General features: G+C 42.7%; 2 protein-coding genes across 3 annotated transcripts; one reads left to right on the top strand and one right to left on the bottom strand.

The window, feature by feature from the left end:
• Window positions 1-341: 341 nt before the first annotated feature.
• Window positions 342-7,721, top strand: LOC119285509 (histone-lysine N-methyltransferase EZ1-like). Of its 2 annotated transcripts, XM_037564802.1 has the most exons (17): window positions 342-577; window positions 700-807; window positions 927-1,261; window positions 1,876-2,037; window positions 2,798-2,882; window positions 3,002-3,139; window positions 3,248-3,295; window positions 3,372-3,443; window positions 4,122-4,771; window positions 4,881-5,016; window positions 5,692-5,909; window positions 6,221-6,352; window positions 6,518-6,608; window positions 6,691-6,738; window positions 6,820-6,948; window positions 7,054-7,131; window positions 7,210-7,721. In XM_037564802.1, the coding sequence occupies exons 1-17, from the start codon at window positions 521-523 to the stop codon at window positions 7,393-7,395; spliced, it is 2,673 nt and encodes an 890-aa protein (XP_037420699.1). In that variant the 5' UTR covers window positions 342-520; the 3' UTR covers window positions 7,396-7,721. The 2 variants fall into 2 exon arrangements, with proteins under 2 accessions (XP_037420699.1, XP_037420700.1); XM_037564803.1 differs by lacking the exons at window positions 342-577; window positions 700-807 and having other exon boundaries at window positions 1,125-1,261; window positions 1,871-2,037.
• A 143-nt stretch (window positions 7,722-7,864) lies between these two features.
• On the bottom strand, window positions 7,865-10,631 carry LOC119285510 (protein trichome birefringence-like 6). The gene is made up of 5 exons (XM_037564804.1): window positions 9,437-10,631; window positions 9,099-9,291; window positions 8,822-9,012; window positions 8,424-8,582; window positions 7,865-8,308 (listed from the first exon to the last, which is right to left on the bottom strand). The coding sequence occupies exons 1-5, from the start codon at window positions 10,522-10,524 to the stop codon at window positions 7,981-7,983; spliced, it is 1,959 nt and encodes a 652-aa protein (XP_037420701.1). The 5' UTR covers window positions 10,525-10,631; the 3' UTR covers window positions 7,865-7,980.
• Between the last annotated feature and the right edge of the window lie 2,396 nt (window positions 10,632-13,027).

The following is a 13,027-nucleotide window of genomic DNA, read 5'->3' on the forward strand; positions in this document are numbered from 1 at the left end:
CATAATAGCATAATACTTCATTTTTTATGATACGGTATCTACCTAAATTACTCTAAAACCCCCTCTTCTTTAATTGTCTGGTACATCGGCGTGTCTGCTAGCGCCGAGTGCATGATAACAGCCATCGTTACTATGGCTAGCCTAACGTCTCTCGCATTTCTTTCTCCGCCATCGCTTCCCTTGCGTTCCACACCGGTGGACGGTGGTCGGTGGTCGGCGGGATCACAGCACAGCGGTGCAGACGGCCACGACCTCCCTTGGACCTCTAAATCCTTCGCTACCCAACGACGCCCGCCGCCACTTGACGTGAGCCCATCCGGAAGCCCGTGCAGCGAGAGGCCCCCACTGACGCCAGGCCACCTACCTGTCAGACCTTAAGCCTCCCGCAAAGAGGATCCTAGCCTGCCTATGCTGCTAGCTATAGTGCAGAGCCGTCGCGTCGACAAGGGTCAGAGAAGGCAGGGCTCCTCGCGTCGAGGAGCAGGAGGAGTGTGGGCCTGCGGCGGCTCGCGCCATCGCCATGGCGTCGTCCTCGTCCAAGGCCTCCGACTCCTCCTCCCACCGGGACGGCCCCAAGGTAGCGTTCGCCGGCCTCCGATTCCCCTAGCCGCCCGGTTCCCCGCCTCGATCTCCCTCCCCAATCTGATCGGGTTCGATCCTTTTCCGTCCCCTTGTTTTTTTTTCTTTCGTGCTCCGCAGCGGCCGGATCAGGGGCTCGGCGTGGGCACCTCCTCACTCATGGCGCTCCATGGGAAGCTTACGCAGCTGAAGCGCCAAATCCAACAGGCCCGCCTCGCCTCGATCAAGGTAAAGCAGAGCACCGACCGCATCTACAGAATTCGTTGTGAATTGTGAGTTTTGTTGGGTCACTCAATCTGGTCCGGGGATTGAGCTTTGTACCTGTGTCCTGTTTTGACCTTTGACAGGAGAAGCTGGAGGCAAACAGGAGGGCGCTGCGGAAGCACACCTGCGGCCTGTTCGATGTGGCCGCCCTGGCGGAGGCGGCGTCGAGGGGCTCGGAGAGCAGCAACGTGCTGTCGCAGCTCGCCGCGGAGGGCCAGTCCAGGATCGTTGGCTGGAACCTGGCGAGAGGGTCGGGGGAGAGGGAGGTTGTGCACGTGCAGGAGGAGAACCTGTCGGCCGACGGGACGCTCGTGCTCTCTAGCTCCGGCGACAGCGCACAGTCCATCGTTTTGCAGCTTGTGAAGCTGCCGCTGGTTGATAAGATTCCTCCGTACACCACGTGGATCTTCCTGGACAAGTATAGTGTTGCTACTCTATTTGACCTGTTTGATGACTTAATATTAGGTTGCTCTTCAGTTCTACAGTACTAGTTCATATGCCATATGGAGTTAACTTGAGATTTATGAAAGGATACTTCAATGTGCATGCATTTAGATGAACAACTTAGTCATGAACTCATGATAGAGTTAATTAACTTGAGATATATATGCGTGGATACTCGAATGTGCATGGGTTCAGGCATTTGAACAACTTAGTCATGCAAGCCATAGGTAGAAGTTTTTTTTAGCTTGGGGAGCTGCATAAGAATTTGACAAATCATATATTTAATTACTTGAGCATGACATGTTCAGATAGCGTTATCAAGGATATTGCTCTGGGATGAAGTGGGGAAATTTGAGTTCCTTAATTTAAGAACATATGCAAATCCATAAGCATTCTGTATATCCATGATCATTCCAAGAAATATGACTATCGACATGATTGATGCGTCGTGCTACTTAGCATAAGTTTATTAGCTGAATTTATTCTGAGTAGTTTGATTTTGTTAAATGGCTCATACGTCGGTATAAGGACAATTCTTGCATTCCTTTTGTCTTTGATATTTATTTTTTCTGGAACAACACAGCGCAGAAACCAAAGAATGGCCGATGATCAATCAATTGCTGGTAGGAGGAGAATTTACTATGATTCAGCTGGCAACGAGGCTCTAATCTGCAGTGAAAGTGATGAAGAAATTCCACAACCTGAGGAAGAGAAGCATGTTTTCACTGAAGGAGAAGATCAGCTAATATGGTATAATAATAGAATCTATAATGGCCAATCGAGATGCTTTTTTTATACCTATTAATGTTAAACTTGAAAATGCTTGCTGGTTGGCACAGATTCTAGAAGGACTTAGTAGTAGACTACTCTTTAATACCTTGTTTCATCACCAATTTTGCCATTTTCTCACTTATCATGGTATTGGAGATGCAATGTTGGTCTCTTCACAACCTCAGTGCTACTGAAAACCTCAAGTTCCTTTTTGAAACAAACCACAAGCTTTTTGAACTTTAGTTCTATTTAGTTTACGACTTCACATTTTTTTGTTGGATGCTTTAATATGAATCTACTTATATTATACTTTGTGAACATTTGTGTAACCAAGGCTAAATATTTAATCGACTGCTATTTAGGTGACACTTAGTTAAATAGAGACAAGTTGTCTGTACATGGGTACACTTTCTCGAGGCCAGAATAACCTGTGACAGAAGTGCTCATTTAGTCAAGCAATGTGAATTAAATTGCTTGTGCACATATAAGAATATACCTTTTCAAAGACGCAAAACTTTTGTGTTTTCTTGAAAAAAATATTTGAATAAGAATAGGAACTCCTTAATTAGATCTGGTTAACTTAATCATTATTATCCTGCAAAAATAATGACTACTTTGCACAATGTTCCTGTTATGTGCTATCATGGCAATGCCATCCCCATCTCTTTACAATCAACCTTGCAAAAAAAAAAACTATGTATAACTTGTCTGATTCTGAGTTTCTGACTATCTGCTGCAGGAAAGCTACTCAGGAACGCGGGTTAAGTCAAGAGGATTTAAATGTTATCTGTCAGTTTATTGATGCATCTCCTTCAGAAATCGAGGTGATGTGCCACGAAAAACACAAATTCTTTGTAGCAAGATCTTCATTAAGTGATATCACCACAAATAGCAAATGTCTTTTGACTTACAATTGTTTCTGTTGATTTCATTACAATTCCAGGGTAGATCTGAATTTCTTTTTGAGAAACACGAGAAGCACTCTGAATTTTCTGATAAGATAGAGAGCCAACTTCCTCTTGACAAGACTGTGGATATAGTTTTGGATTCTTTTGATAATCTCTTCTGCCGCAGATGTTTGGTACATTCTACTTCTGGCAATCTACCACTTCTAGTCCTGTTTTTAATGTCGGTTTGTGCAACTATGTTCATCAGGGTGTGATTTATTTGATGATATATGTTCATTCAGGTTTTTGATTGCCGTCTCCATGGCTGCTCTCAAAACTTAGTATTCCCAGTGAGTAACAATTCATTTCATGTTCTAATAAAATTACTTCTCTGTGCTGCTAAGTATTAACTCCTATTCTTGTCAGAGTGAGAAGCAACCCTGTGGGTTTGAGCTCGACGGAAACAAGAGTCCATGTGGTGACCAGTGCTACCTTCGAGTATGCTTCACCTCAGATTTTACAATTATATTCATTGGCATTAACTTATTTTTCTTTAGGTTTTCAGTTAAATCGTACCAGCCCCTGTAGCAAATCTATGAAACTATTTTACTGAACTTCTATTGGTGGGGAACATTGTTAGAGTTTTGGTGCCCGAGGGTTTCCTTGTAGATATTGGAAGAAACGGCACGATCCACTATTCCAAAGATACTAAAAACCTTAATTTTTACAATTCACTCTGTTATGCACATCTGCAAAATTTTGATTTTAAATTCTACTGTGTTATTGAGAACCAAAAAGACAAGTGATAGTTATATTACATATGAACACTTGAACAGTGAATGGAGCGAATTTATCTTTTAAGTACTTCACAGCACGTTTGGACCTGGCATTGGAATTTTGTAGGCGTGCACATTGTAACATGTCCTACATCTTTGAATGTTCTGGAGTTTTTTTAGTACTGGATCAAGCACTTCTTCTAAAATGCGAAATGAGAAACACGACCTGTGGATGCCAACGGCAGTGAATTTGACCGATGCTACTTTTTGGCAATCTGCTGATTACTTTTTATACAATATTTGGTCTTTTAATTGCTACTAATAACTTTATAGATCCGTCCTTTCAGTTGAGCATGTTTACTGTGCTCCGAGGCTAATTGTGGTATTAGTTTGTCCACAGAGAAGAGAAGGATTTCAAGACATACACAAACATGATTATGCTTCTTCTGCAACACATAATATGGAGTCAAGATCCACCTTACACAAAGTTGGTACTGATATGGTATCTGAATCAGAAGATTCAAACCGAGAGGAAGAAATCATTAAATCAAGTATATCTGTTGGAACCAGCAGATCAAAAATATCTTTTGAAAGTGCTGAAAAACATACTGCACTGCCTTCTGGGGATGCTTCTGAAACTGAAAATGTATCCACTGATATGCTTCTAAGAAGTTTAGGGAAGCGCAAGGTTTCAAAAGGACCAAGGTCTAGTGATGATTTCCCTTATAAAAAGCCAAGGACGCTTGCTTCAGATATTCCTTTTGCAAGCCATATATTGAATAATCATTCTACTTCGGAGATTGGTGACACAAGACCAGATATCAGAGAATTTGGAGGCAATCAACGAGATGACCCCAATAAGAAAACTTCTAATAAAGATAGTTGCGGTGGAAGCCCAACTAGTACTGCTGAGGATGCAGCAAGAAATACTAATAAAGAATCTTCAGCAAATAATTTGTTCAGTTCCAGCAGGGAGCACCCTCTTTCTCATTGGAGTACCCTAGAGAGGGATTTATATCTGAAGGGAATAGAGATATTTGGGAAAAATAGGTAAATTTACATATATAAGGTGCAATTTCAAGTGTTATCTCCCCCTAGGTTTTGTGGAAACAGACTTCCCTGATTAATTGAACTGTTGCTTTCCTGATTAATTCCACAGCTGTCTAATAGTCAGAAACCTATTATGTGGCCTGAAAACCTGCATGGAAGTGGCTAGCTACATGTACAACAATGGTGCAGCAAACATGAGTAAATCCATTTCGGGCGATTTCACAGAAACTGAACAAAACTACATGGTATGTATTGAATCACGTTGGTAGTCTCCTGCTCTATTTCACTATTTCGTTTGTACTCAGATTAGGAATGTTAAAACAAACTAAATGCTGGCAGTCATATTGTTCTCAATGCAGTCACTGCTGCTGCTGCTGCAGAAAGAATTACGTACTTCAGTTAGTATTTATTGCATGGCATGATGCTCCTGATTTTGAGGTTCTGTTTCTTCCGATGAAGTTAGGTGTTCTTTCAGCACAAAAGTGAAATATCTTAGACATGGTTTGTATAACTGCTGTTCAGCCAGAGTTCATAATATGGTAGATTATCGAAGTCTGAGTGGTTTAGGGGTTACAAATAAGTCATTTTCCCATGAATTAAGGACATACTCTACTGCTCCTGTGGGTTTTCTGTTTTCATTTCGAGGAGCAACATGTGCAATATTATTGAGCAAAAAGGGAGAGATGCAATAAAATCGCTAACTTAGTGACAGAAAGATATGGGAGGAGTGCATGTCTCAGCCTTCCATTAGGAACCACACCTATTACAAGTTACCATCATTAACCAGCCCAGCCTTCACAAATGAAGCAACCAGGATCAGTATTACTGCACATATAAAAGTCAAAACATGCAGAGACTAACTTCATTTTCCACTGGTATTGTTACGCCAGCATCATAATTTTTTGTCCATGGATTTGTAGGAGCAAGGCATGGTTGTGAGAACAAAAGTCTGTCGTCGAAGGGGCAGAACTCGAAAGCACAAATATCCTTCGAAGGCTGCAGGGCATCCAGCCATTAGGAAAAAAGTTGGTGATGGGAAGCAATGTGACAGACAGTATACACCGTGTGGGTGCCAGGAAATGTGCAACAAAAATTGCCCCTGTGTGGAAAATGGGACATGCTGTGAGAAATACTGTGGGTATGTTCCCATTATATCGAGCAAAAATCCGTTACCCACCTTATCTCTTAAGATATTTTATGCATCCACAGTATTTCCTTGAAAAGACAAGAGATATGCATTCTAGAAAAAACATTTAGTATTGGGCGTGTATTGAGTATTTGACGCACAAAGTGAAAGTGATCATAAGACTAATGACATCTACAGTTCTCTTTTATCATCATATTAGTGTAAGCAAATGCAAAGAAAAAACTTGACCCTGGGTTCATTAGTGTAAGCAAATGCAAAGAAAGAACTTGACCCTGGCTTCATTTGTTAATTATCATATTTAGGTGTTCAAAAAGCTGCAAAAACAGATTTAGAGGCTGTCATTGTGCAAAAAGTCAGTGCAGAAGCAGGCAATGCCCATGTTTTGCTGCCAGTCGAGAATGTGATCCGGATGTTTGCAGAAACTGCTGGGTGAGGTAATCAGCACTTATAAAATAAGATCTCCTTGTAGATGTTGACATAACTGTTTGATAGGGTTAAATGATTTGTTTTTAGCTACGTATCATGCACATGTTTAGCTTTATTCAGATTTATGGCGTGTTTTAGTTTGCCAAACTTCACATGATGTTCATTCTCTTCAGCTGTGGAGATGGTTCACTAGGCGAGCCACCAGAAAGAGGTGATGGTTACCAGTGCGGAAACATGAAGCTCCTCCTAAAACAACAACAAAGGGTGATAACATACTCCTGTAGTTTTGTCCTCTTGACATCATTGTACGCTACCTGTTTCATGCTAATTGTTGATCATAATTCAGATTTTGCTTGGAAAATCGGACGTTGCAGGATGGGGTGCGTTCATTAAGGTCAGATCACAGAAGCTTGTTTGAGTGTGATAGCATTCCCTTTCTTCTTTTGGCTAATTTTATTTTTTCTTGCAACACCAGAACCCTGTGCATAAGAATGACTATCTTGGAGAGTACACTGGTGAATTGATTTCTCACAAAGAAGCAGACAAACGCGGCAAAATTTATGACCGGGCAAACTCTTCATTCCTCTTTGATTTAAATGATCAGGTATCCCTGCATCACATGCCGTGCATCTGCATACAGTCATATTGAAAAAATAACAGATGGTTGAAATCAAAGTGGTAACCTTTAATTTGATTGATTGCTTCACAGTTTGTATTGGATGCATATCGGAAGGGGGATAAATTGAAGTTCGCAAATCACTCCTCCAGTCCCAACTGCTATGCAAAGGTAAGCATTGTTGTAAGACAATGTCGCTTCATGCTTTGTCTTCACCGTAATCTTATTTCATCTTACGATCCTATCCAGGTGATGATGGTGGCCGGTGACCATCGGGTTGGTATCTATGCAAGGGAGCATATTGAAGCTAGTGCCGAACTCTTCTATGATTACCGGTATGGACCGGACCAAGCCCCAGCCTGGGCTAGGAGACCAGAAGGAGCAAAGAAGGATGAAGCGTCTGGTTCTCATCGTCGAGCACACAAAGTTGCTTGATAGCTGAAGAGCAGCTCTGATGATATAGGCTGCTGTAAACTATTGCCATACTTCACCAAACGTCTATCCCAGTTCATTATACAAGGGAGACCGATTGTTGGCCTGATAAAAAGAATGTGTATTCCTTACGAAATAAAGTCCCAAGTACCAAGCTTGTGGATGACTGACAAATAAGCTTTTATTGATAGTCTGAACGATAACATAATTGTGTGTGAACATGCTTGCCTGTACTCTTGAGAACTTATACATGGTTTTCAAACTGGAGTTGCCTGAACATCTACATGTTGAGGTGGACCAAGATGGCAATAAAAATTTATGCTATACAAGTCTTATCTTTTGGTAGGGAAGGAAAAGATGAATTTTATTCGCGACTTAAACTCTCTTAGTTGTATTGTGCAAAATGTTGGCAAATGTTTCAGAATCCATATCATAACTTGCTTGACACATTACCAGCTGGGAAGAGATGAAATAGAAGGAAAAAACAATCATAAAATTTATATCCAGAGAGAAAATATATACTCCAATAATTGCTGTACACAATATTAGCTGGGACAAGAGGACATTTTAAAGATGGAAAGCCAGTCACTAACTTGTAAAACCGTTCTCGTGTGAGGATACTAAATGGTAGAACAGCAGCTCATTCCATGTATCAGGCACTCCAGGAAGGCACCAGTGGCTGCAATCCTGGGTGCTGGATGCTGTTAAATCTCCTGCCTTACTCCCATACACAGAGGGGTGGCCATCTATCCTGAGACCAGATAGATTGGTAATGTTCAGAACTGTTACAGGAGTCTTCATTTGCTTCGCCACTTGTTCCAACATCGCATTTCTCTCGGGCACCGGCCTTGCCCGAGTGTCATTAAGAGGCATTGTGCTCTCTCTGCAGTGCCCCCCGGAATTCCACTCCCCGCCGCTGAAACCAGTGGTAAGTTGTTATTGCTGACCATGTTTTGCTTATTGGGGATTGCAGCAAAAAAATCGAAGTTGCCTGTATTGGAATTGAAAAGCTCAGATCAGAGGGAGCAAACCTGAAGTGTGATGGGGATGAGCTTCGGAAGAACACTTGCGTTTTCCGTGGATCAATGTAACGGTCGACCCATGATGCCCATGTGGTTAGTGCTCGATGGAAAGCTGTGGAGGCATCGAGGTGGGGATGGACAGTATCCCCTTCTTGATAATAATTCAATCTGCAAGCAAATGCAATATTTAGATCCCATAAATTATGTTGGTTTGCGCCCCTTCGCAGAAACATGCTACTCTTAGAGCATTTACTCTGCAAGTCCTAATATTTGCAAGAATCGAAACATAGACAGTGGCAGCTCATTTACAAATCTAAATTATCGTAACCAGATAAAATGCCTGTCATGCAAACTAACTAAAATGTAAAAACAGTGGTTAATTCTTTTCTGAGCTCATCAGCACTCACCCAGCTTTTGTTTTATGATGAGACCACCAATGGGCAGTATTAAACACAAGCACATTCGCCCCCTTCCATCTTGACGAGCTCCGGTCGATGGTATCAATCCGCAGTGTCCTTGCATGCTTTTGGCCGATTCTCGACTTGCCTTCATGCACCAAGAAATGGGTGACATGGTACTCCACAGTGCAGTTGTAGTCCTGCAGAAACCATGCCCATATGATGCCTACACAGTACCTTAGACACTGAATGGACTACTTCCACATAAGATTCATGACATACGAACCAGGAACTTGAAATTGTAATCCCCTCTCTCCTTGGTAATCTTGCGGCCACGGGTTTCATGAATCCTTGCAGGGTCTGACACTGCTTCTCTCAGCAAGCACATCATGGACTCCCATTGATTCCTGTTAAGGGAGTCCCCTGCGAACACTAGCCGCTTTCCGTGCAGCATCTCGAGCATTTTCCTAGCATCAAACCTGAATTTTAACAGCAAGCAAAGTTAGCAGATGCCAAATTGCTCATATACCAAGCTTAAGTCAGTAAATGCAAAAATTTCAAACGCAAAGTCTTGCATCCATGAAACTGGGGAAATATAATAATAATTGTATAATAATGCAGCACCTAGGGATATTGCAATGCCTTGGCTGCCACCTCCACTTGGTATACTTTTGTTCCGTTCTTCCATTTGCTTCACAGCTGAACCCTTGGTCTACGAATGGGCACGAATTGCTTGCGTAGAGTGGGTAGCTCTCATCGAACACCCAGCTCCCGTCGTAAACATCGCACTGCGCTATGCTGCTTCTCGCCAAATCCAGTTTTCTCTGAACCGCTTCCTGAATCACATTAGCATCCTGCTTAGTATTTGGATTGGCTGGAGCTTCTCCTGAGTTGTTCTTTGCTGAACGGTTTGAGATTTCCCACTGGCCCGCCTGTTGCGAAGCATAAGACCCTTGTGCAGAGGAATCGCCCTTTTCTCCGGCATGGCCACCATGCAGGGATTCGCCTTTTGTCCCCGCTACGGGAACTGAACCTGAAGCTTCCGTGGAGAAATTGACAGCTTGCGCAGGCTTTGCTCTATCGGATTTCTCAACTGACGCAGCTGCCCCATGGCCGTGGGAGGCAGAAGCATTGCCTACATTTGACCTCCTTGCCGAGACGGCATCAGCTTTCTTGCCTTCGGTGGAGTTGGGTTTCACCGGAACCGAATCTTTCGCCAGCTTCTCGCTGTCTCCACCTGGTCGAACACCTCCTTTCTCCTCCACTGTCGAATCCAAACCTCGGAGAGAATAGCCTCCCGCTTCCGCAACCTCGGGCATCTCCGAAACCGCACCACCCGCGGGGGTTTCAAAAATCCCACCTCCAGGACCGGCTTCATCAGCCTTCATTGCCGAGCCCACGGGCAAACCACCAGCACGCCCGTGGCGGTCTCCCTCCACAGCCGAATCTTCCCCCAAGGCCCCGCCTCCGCCCCCAATAAACACCTCCGCTCCTGCACCACCACCGCCGCCGCGAACCGGCGGGACCGCGGTGGCGGAGCCGTTGGCGCCGATGGAGGCGGCGAAGGGGAGGTGGATGGGGCGGCCGAAGCGGAGGGCGAAGAGGGAGAAGAGGAAGGAGAAGAGGAGGGATGAGGAAGCGAAGGAGATGAGGAGGAGGCTCTTGGGGCTCGCGGGGCGGCTGGGGGAGGAACCACCCCTCTGCCTCTCCATTGCCAAGAGAGAGGTTGTCGGCGAGGTCGGAGCGTGTGGCAGACTGGTAATAAAGGCGGCGGTGGCGACCCGGGAAGAAGGCAAAAACACAAGGACGGGGCCGCTGCAACGGAAACGGAACGGGGACTTCGGGCGTTGTGGAATAAGTGGAGTGACTTTTGTCTGTGCACCTGCTGCTGCCGACCGCTGTTTTTATTCTCTTTTCTTTCGGTATATGTGAAGAACAAGAACAGAGGCAAGTACTCCTACTCTAGCCTTTCGTTGATCATTTGATCAGCTCCGGCTCCACTACCATATCTTATATATATATATATATATATATATATATATATATATATATATATATATATATATATATATATAATCTCGAGCTAGCGAAAGAACCTTTCTAATCTCAAGCTCAAATGATCCTCTTATGAACAGTAAATCAGAAAAAAATCAAGCAATTTTGATTTTTTTTGGCAAACTTTAAGAAAAATTGCAAATGCATGCAAAATGCCTGTGAAAGTAACACCTTGCACCGATGTGATTTCATGATTAATTTTTGCTTGTACTACAAACATCCCTTAAAGTTTGCCGCAACAAAATTATGTATTTTTTTAATTTACAGTTCATCCAGGGGCAATTGAGATTGAGATAAGAAACTCCACTTCCAATTGCTAACCTTCACTGAGTGGGGCGTTTTGGTCACCGAGCTCCATGGAACCCGAATTTTTTGAAAATTTAAATTTAAACTTTCTCGTTAGGTGATAATTTCTATTCTTTTAGCTATTTATATTTAATAAATAATTATTTGAGCAAAAACAGTAGGGAAAAATCCCTACTGTGACTCTTTTTCATTAATAGGGTGGGGTCATATACTATGGATTTACAAGAGTTGGCTATGCCAGAGTTACATTCACAAGTAATCTAAGATTGCATCCCTTCCTTCAAATTAGGTTTTGCCTTCTTTATGATAAGCTCAAAATGAACTTTGACGCAACATATACAATACTCCAAGCTCTTGGATTTATGATCAAATATAATGCTATTTATGTGCTTCCATAAGCTCCAAAATATAGCAATCATGCACTCTTTGAATGGTGGTATGTTTGCTCTCTCCTTTGCTTCCACCAGCATATTGTTTGTTCAGATCAGTATTCCATTCAATACCTAGGGCCAGCCAAAAATGTTGACCGAAGTCATAGGAAAAGAACGGGTGCATAAGGTGTTCATTTGGTTCATCATTACATAGAACACATTTGACGGGTTCCAAATAGAAATTCTTTATGTCCAATAGGTCCCTAGTGTTTAACCTGTCAAGCAGCAATAGCCAGAAGAATAATTTTTGTTTTGCCAAGCAGCAAGACTTCTAAATCCACTAAAATGGCTTGGGGCATCAGGAGGGTCACTAATCAATTCAATATATATTATGTTTGTAGAGTATTTAGTTGAAGACCATTTGAATTGCCATGTGTCACTGTTGTGGGTTTTAACTTGTACTGCTAGCATATCCATCAGAGTAATAATTTGTTGCACTGCAATGGCAGACATGGGTGTACGGAACATCCCATAAAAATCATTGTTGGCCTATATACGAGCGGAGGCAAAAGTAATGTTTTCATCTTTAGCAAATGAGGATAGCTCGGGAACTTACTAAGAGTACCTCATCATCCCATTTATCATACCATAGTTTGATAGTATCGCCACATGCCACTTTATAAACAATCATGTCTTTGAAATCATTCAGAATAGAGCAGTAGCCCCTCCACCAGAATGAACCCACTTTGGTGTGGAAGCTGGGTACTTCGCCATTTCTGTAATATGTATTCCATATCATCTGCGTCCATGGCATATCTTGATGATTGAAGAATTTGTATAAGTATTTCATTAATTGGGCTCTATATTTAGTTCTAAGGTCCAATACACCAAGTCCACCAGCCTTTTTGGGCATACATACCTTATCTCATTTCACCAGGCATTTACCATGCTTGTTAATTCCATTTCCAGACCATAAGAAGCACCTTCCAGAATATTCGAAATGATCTAGAATGCTAAATGGTACTCTGATGTAGCACATAGCAAATATGGGTAGTGCAAAAACCACATATTTAAGATGAACTAATCTGCCAACATCTGACATCATAGAAGCAATACTAGGTAGTCTTTTATCTAACATGGATACCATAGGCATCAAATCATCCACCCTAGGTGTAACACCCCATGTGTAACCTGCCATATTTGTATTCCAACTCTTGCCATTTTTGGCACTAAGTTATGATATTTCTTCGTTGTCGAGTTTTTGTCTCCGTGTTGCTTTTGTCTTTGTCATGCATCTCATATCATGTCATCATGTGCATCACATTTGCATACGTGTTCGTCTCTTGCATCCGAGTATTTTCCCCGTTGTCCGTTTTGCATTCCGGCGCTCCTATGTCCTCCGGTGTCCCCTTTTACCTCTTTTCGTGTGCGGGTGTTAAACGTTCTCGGATTGGACCGAGATTAGCAAGCGGCCTTGGTTTAC

Source organism: Triticum dicoccoides, chromosome 4A, assembly GCF_002162155.2.
Source record: "Triticum dicoccoides isolate Atlit2015 ecotype Zavitan chromosome 4A, WEW_v2.0, whole genome shotgun sequence".
Taxonomy (NCBI): Eukaryota; Viridiplantae; Streptophyta; class Magnoliopsida; order Poales; family Poaceae; genus Triticum; species Triticum dicoccoides.